At 40.1% G+C, this 6403-nt stretch overlaps 1 protein-coding gene across 1 annotated transcript; it reads right to left on the bottom strand.

Annotated features, from left to right (window-relative positions):
• Positions 1–225: 225 nt before the first annotated feature.
• LOC121435369 (olfactory receptor 2H2-like) lies at positions 226–1167 on the bottom strand. Its single transcript, XM_041634648.1, has one exon. The coding sequence runs from the start codon at positions 1165–1167 to the stop codon at positions 226–228; it is 942 nt and encodes a 313-aa protein (XP_041490582.1).
• Between the last annotated feature and the right edge of the window lie 5236 nt (positions 1168–6403).

Here is a 6403-nt window from a genome sequence, read left to right as displayed (position 1 = left end):
AAGAAAATGACTATTAAAATAATTTATCTGTCATGTTGTGCCTGAATAAGCACTTTGAAGAAATTGCGGGTCTGTCTAACCAATAACTGATGAATAAAGTTAACACTACACCCCAAATAAAATGAAGTTATTCTTAATATTGGAGGTAAGCTACCTTAAGATTTTGATCTATGATTGTTCTGTCTTTTCAAGTAAAGAATCAGAAGCATATGTTAGCTTCTTTAGTTATCTGTGAGAACTCCAAATTCTCCACCCCAATCTTACCACTGCTCCCTTTACCTCCTTGTTCCTTAGTGTATAGATGAGGGGGTTAAGAGTCGGAGTTATTACAGTGTAGAAAAGGGTGAGAAACTTGCCCCGTTCATGAGCATAGTGAGTCTTAGGTTGAAGATAGACACCTGTGACAGTACCATAGAAGAGGGAGACAACAAGGAGGTGAGAAGTGCATGTGCCAAATGCTTTTTTCTGCCCTGCCGTTGATTTCATCTTCAGCACAGACTTCACAATAGCAGCATAGGAGGAAAGGATGATGACCAAGGGTAGCACTAGGAGAATAACACTGGCTATGGACATCTGCACTTCATTGTAGGTAGTATCTGCACTGGAGAGCTGAATCAGGGCTGGAACTTCACATACGATGTCATCTACCACCCGGTGGGAGCAGAAGGGCAATCTGAGGGTAGCAGAAGACTGGATCAGAGACTGAATCAGGCCAGCACCCCAAGCAAGGACAGCCAGTTGCACACAGACTTTGGGGTGCATGACAGTTGTATATCTTAGGGGATGACACACAGCTACATAGCGGTCCACAGCCATGACAACAAGAAGAACACATTCGGTGGCACCAAGCCACAGGAAGATGTAGAGCTGAGCGGCGCAGCCATGATAGGTGATAATCTTATTTGGACCTCCCAAATTAACCAACATCTGAGGAACACAACTGCTGGTGAAACAAATATCTAATAAGGAAAGATTGGAAAGGAAGAAATACATGGGGATTTGAAGTTTTGGATCCTTCAAGGAAATGAGAATTATGATTGTATTTCCAGCAAGAGTCAAACAGTAAAAGATCAAAATGACCCCAAAAAGTACCTTCTCTAAATATGGCCTGTCTGAGAAGCCACGGAGGATGAAATTGCCATGGCTGTCATTACAAACTGTGGCCATGCTTTCTGGACAATCACCTCTTCAGGAGATGACACCAAAATGGTTGTTCAAAAGCTTGTGAAGATCCTTACAAGCAGGAAGCAAGTCAGTGCAAATTGTTTGATTCCTTCTTACTTAAGAATATGAAGTTAGCCTGTAATGCTTAGGGGAGAAATAATAGAGTGAGTAGTTTAATACTTGATATCGGCCATACATTCTTTTTTTTCGAGACAGGGTTTCTCTGTAGCTTTGGTGCTCATCCCAGAACTAGCTCTTGTAGACCAGGCTGGCCTTGAACTCCCAGAGATCCGCCTGCCTCTGCCTCCCGAGTGGTGGGATTAAAGACTTGCGCCACCACCGCCCGGCTCCATACATTCTTTTTATCTTTGATGCTTTATATCTGTAGCTCTTCAAGGTAAACTGGGCAAAATATACTTACTTTCTAGTAAAACCACTTTGCTAAATATTAAATATGCTGCTTATTTGTTATTGAAGACAGCATTTGCTACATTTACTGAATTACAGACTATGCAATGCTTATTATCTTTTACTTTCTCTTGTATTTTGTGCATCTTAATTTATCTATTTTCTTCTGGTTTCTATCCCTACTCTGTATTTTCCACTTCTTTCTTTTTGGCTTCTTCTCACACCCCCTTCATCTTTTTCATTCCTCCTTTTCACTTTGTCTTTTAAACTCCGAGCTTGAGTCATCACTTAGTCTTTATGCTGTGTGATCTTGTGAGTGGATTTGATCTTCTGCTTTATCTATCTTCATAGGGAAAAACAAAACAAAACCCTTAAAATAATAACTCAACTCCCCCAAGTAACTTCTGAGTTAATGTGATCATACACATCTCTATGCAACGTCCTTTTCATCCAGTAAAGATTAACACTTGGTCTTTCATACAGGAATTCCTCATTCTCCATTTTGTGGTAAATTTGACTCTAAAATATTAATTCCTAAATTTTATGTATTAGGATATTCACATATTTTAAGGGGTGATGATGAAGAATAATAATGAAAGTGAACTGGATAAACAAAAATCTTGCAATTAGTATTAAAACATTTTAAGTAAGTAAAAACCAAATAAGTACAAATAATTAATGTCATATATGCAATTGGGCTTTGCTTTGGGAAAGACATATTGAAGCAGATTTGGCTGAATGTTTCACAGTCAGTATTTATTATAATTAAAAATGTTAAAGTGTGTATTGCTCCCAGGAAAAGTTTTTTTTCAGAGCACTTAGATGCATAATGCAAATTTTACCATGTTTTGTTTACTTTATTCATAATTTTTACTCTTTCATGGATTCTAGAACATTCATATACTGTTTCTGTAATGTTATCTTTTCAGTGTCATTTATCCTTTATAGTCTCTATAATTTTTGAACTGTGGTGATGTATTTGCACTTTCCTTGTGAATATGAGTATAATACAGTCACAGAAGGCTAATTGTTGTTTTGAGGAATTTTGTTTCCTGTATCCGTATCTACAGTCTCATTCTGTCCTTTGAGTTTTATCAAACTGTTTACAGTAACTGACTACAGATTCTGTCTGTTTCCTCGCTTGAGTAGCAGTGTCTCTATGTCTGCATTTCTTGGACTCTATATATCAGTTTATCTACATTCTACCTCCCATCTTCTAATTAATTACTGATCATTTCAGGAAATATATTTTCCCAGGATCAACTGTTTATACACTGTTTTTCATTAGGAGACAGTCTTCACTTAACTGGTTTTCGTTATACAAAATTCAATAATTCTCTTTGTCTATTCTTGTTCAGATTTCCATTTTCCAGAAAATAATAATTATCTCTTGATTGTTATTTCAACTCACCTTTTTTACTTTTTTCAGCTTTATACACGGAGTTCAAATAAACACATGGTGACCTTCTGATCCATATGAACACAAGTTAAAAAGACAGCATTTGTATATTTCTCTTAAAATTGATGTCTCTGGTTCAGATCTAGCTTGTCACTTGAGCACTGGTCTTATTTCATCAAACTACTGAGTCCTCCGTGAACTCACGTTCATTGCACACAACCTGGCAGCCGCCCACTTTAGAATTCTAGTATATACTCCTCTCTCTGTCTTGAGGCCTCAACCATGAGAGACCATTTTGCATATGAACAATAGTTTCCCAGAAACATTGAGTCTTAATAACCCAAGGGAAATCCTCAACTGAAGATGATTGTAAGTGGATAAATGCTTAACCAATCTTCCTTCAGGTACAAATGTCCTTTATCTGGACAGCCCTGAAAAAAGATATAACCATTCCATAAAACTTGGTTATCACCCTAATACCTGGTTATCAAAATTTTATATTGTGTTTCCTATTTATTTAGTTCATTCTCCTTTCTCCTATTACACTTAACTTAGTATCACAGCCAAAGTTATTTAACTTCACCTACATCTTTAGCTAAATTCCTGCAATTAGGAGAACCTAAATAAAAAGAGAATGGTAGAAATTGACTTAGAAGTAAGTACCATAGAAGAATATTTAGGAAATAAATCATGCATCAGTCAGATAACCAAGGATCCTGAACTGTTAAATAATCATGGTAACTCCTACCATGTGCCAACATCACCATCACTCATAATCATTCTCACTAATGGCTTTAGATGAGGAAGTTGAAGGGGTTCTAGCAAGCCTGAGCATGGCAAACATAGGCATAAGCATGACAGATATTGTAGACTTTTCTTTTCTCTTGCTAAAACCATTAAATTTCTAAAACTAGCTCCTAAGATCTATTCCCATATTTGGCCACTGAATCATTCCTAAGACGAAACACCAAGGTTCAACAATCAAAATTCAATATTTGGCAAGTATGTCCAATCAGGATTTACCAACTCCGCCTAGCACAGACTCCTGTCCTTTCCCACTAATAACCCAGTGCTACAGAAACACTCTATCTTGATTCTCTTGCTCTTGTTCTCTTGTTGTACTTGTTTGCTGCTACTGCTGCCTCCCTACTACCACCATCACCGCCTTTCCTCCCCATGGCAATAAATCTGCTTTGTGCTGAGAATTTGATGTCTGGGTATGTCCTTTACTGGTTCCAGGGGAACAACCTCTGTAGCACGAATAATAAAAACCCAGAGACAGATACAGGGATTAATGCTTATGATCAGAGAAAAAGAGCAGTAAGTCACTAGAAAGACCTTTTACCTCTACCAATGCTCAGACCAAAGGGGCAATCTTCAGACTGCCTAGATTGTGCTGTGTCTCCACCAAATCTCAGACCCCACACTCCGACGAGTTCCTGTCTCTTTCCCTTCATATTCCTCCCTCCAACCAGCCATTCCACTCCTGTCTCCACTTCCCTAGTGCTGGGATTAAAGGGATGAGATCACAAGTACTGGGATTAAAGGTGTGTGATGCCCAAACGATAGGATTATAGGTATGAGCCACCCCACCTAGATCTGTTTCTGGTTCAATCTTGCACAGCCCAATGTAATTTTGAATTTACAGAGATCTGTCTGCCTCTGTCTCCCAAACCTGGGATTAAAGGCCATCACTCCCTGGTCTCTAGTGGTTTAGCTTTGCACTCTGATCTTCAGGCAAACTTTATTTATCAAATAAATAATACTAGATATAATAATATCAAAATATTAAAATACAAGAAAAATTATTCAACCTGACATCACCTTGCTGTAGGAATTCCTACAGCCAGTAGCCTTAAATTACCTGCCCACTTGGGCGTGGCCTGTTATACTGTTTATACTGATGTAAAGCACTTCTGGCCTCTTTTATGGCTGCAGGATTCGGTTGCTGTTCTCCATTCCAGCAGAGGATATTGATCTGTGAGTCTACCCCTAAATAATGACCCTCTATTGTTCTCAGTTCTGAGCTAGTGTGGAATTTCTTTTAAGCATCCTTCTTCATATGGCGCCCCACGTGGATTCAGACTCCACACCTACCCAGGGATGGCCTGAGGGCCTACCTGTTCCACAGCCCAGAAAGTCTCCCAACCCTGCCCGCTTGGCTTGCTTTTACCTAAGAGGCTTTTATTTTATTTTATTTATTTTTTTGTAGAACCCCTGCCACAGTGGTGCTAACTGCATGCGGGGACTTGGAAATTTCCCAGTGCACCTGTGCCCCTGCCCTCATGGCTGTGTTCCTTGCTGCTTGAAGTCTCTTGCACAGCTTCTGGTTTGTGCTCCCTTCCGGTGAGTTCTGGGTTTCTTGCTCTGTGTATTGAATTGATTTAATTGCTTTTAATTTGTCAGGCAAAGCATATTTCTCAGTATTTAACCAGCACCAAGGTGGTAATCTAAAGCGGCTGAAGACCTTTCGTGTCGCCACTGGCTGAATCCTTGTTAGTTGTGACTCTGCAAACACAACACCTACTGGACATTAAATATTATTACACCTAAAACAATTTACCAGATCTCATAACAGGTAATTAATAAAACAATATGGCAGACAACATTAACATTAAAACTTTTAGTAACTTTTTTGCTAATACCATGGATTGTGTTCTGCAAGCCATATATGGTTATGGTGATGATGTGGGAGTGTCATATATCAATCTGTTGATTTCATTGGTTAAGCAATAAAGAAACTGCTTGGCCCTGATAGGTTAAAACATAGGTGGGAGGAGTAAACAGAACAGAATGCTGGGAGGAAGAGGAAGTGAGCTCAGAGTCGCCACACAGCTCTCTCCCAGGCAGATGCGATGCAGCCAGCTGCTGGGAGCCGATTTGAATAGCTGCCATTACAAGATGGCATTTGGCCCCAGCCTCGCTTGATAGATAACTCCATATTAGGGTTGCAGTTCTTCCACCGGAAAACAGGGTGAGTTGTTGTGATCTAGCTGCCCACACTTCCCCTGACCGGCAGGGGAACATCCTGGTCTGTAATTGACAGGGATGTTCCCCTGCTTTCTTTCCTGCCGGTGGGTCTCCAGAAAAATAGTTAAAGTATCAAAGTATCAAAAGTTGCTAGGCAGACTCCTTATATAAGCAGCTATAGTTCAGAGCCCCTTGCCCCTTGCTTTCTGCTCTCCCTACAACCAAGAGGCTCCAATAAAGCGTGATTTGAGAAGAATCCTTGTCTGGTGGCTGTTCCTTCCTGCTGGTCAGGGAGCTCGCCACAACTGGTGCCGAAACCCGGGACGCTGGGACAAGCTTTGGTACCGAGTGAGGGGCCAAATAGGATTCAGAACTCGACACGCGGAGCGGCAACATCGGTGAGTCTCCCAAGTATGATGATTGCTGGGTTTACACCTGAGGTACTTTGCTTGATCTTTGTGG

The sequence above is a fragment of the Microtus oregoni genome, unplaced genomic scaffold (genome assembly GCF_018167655.1).
Source record: "Microtus oregoni isolate MIOR12 unplaced genomic scaffold, Mior012 000046F_ref0000063, whole genome shotgun sequence".
Lineage (NCBI taxonomy): Eukaryota > Metazoa > Chordata > Mammalia > Rodentia > Cricetidae > Microtus > Microtus oregoni.
Note: the sequence above shows the minus strand (reverse complement) of the source record. Positions and strands in the feature narration are given on the sequence as shown.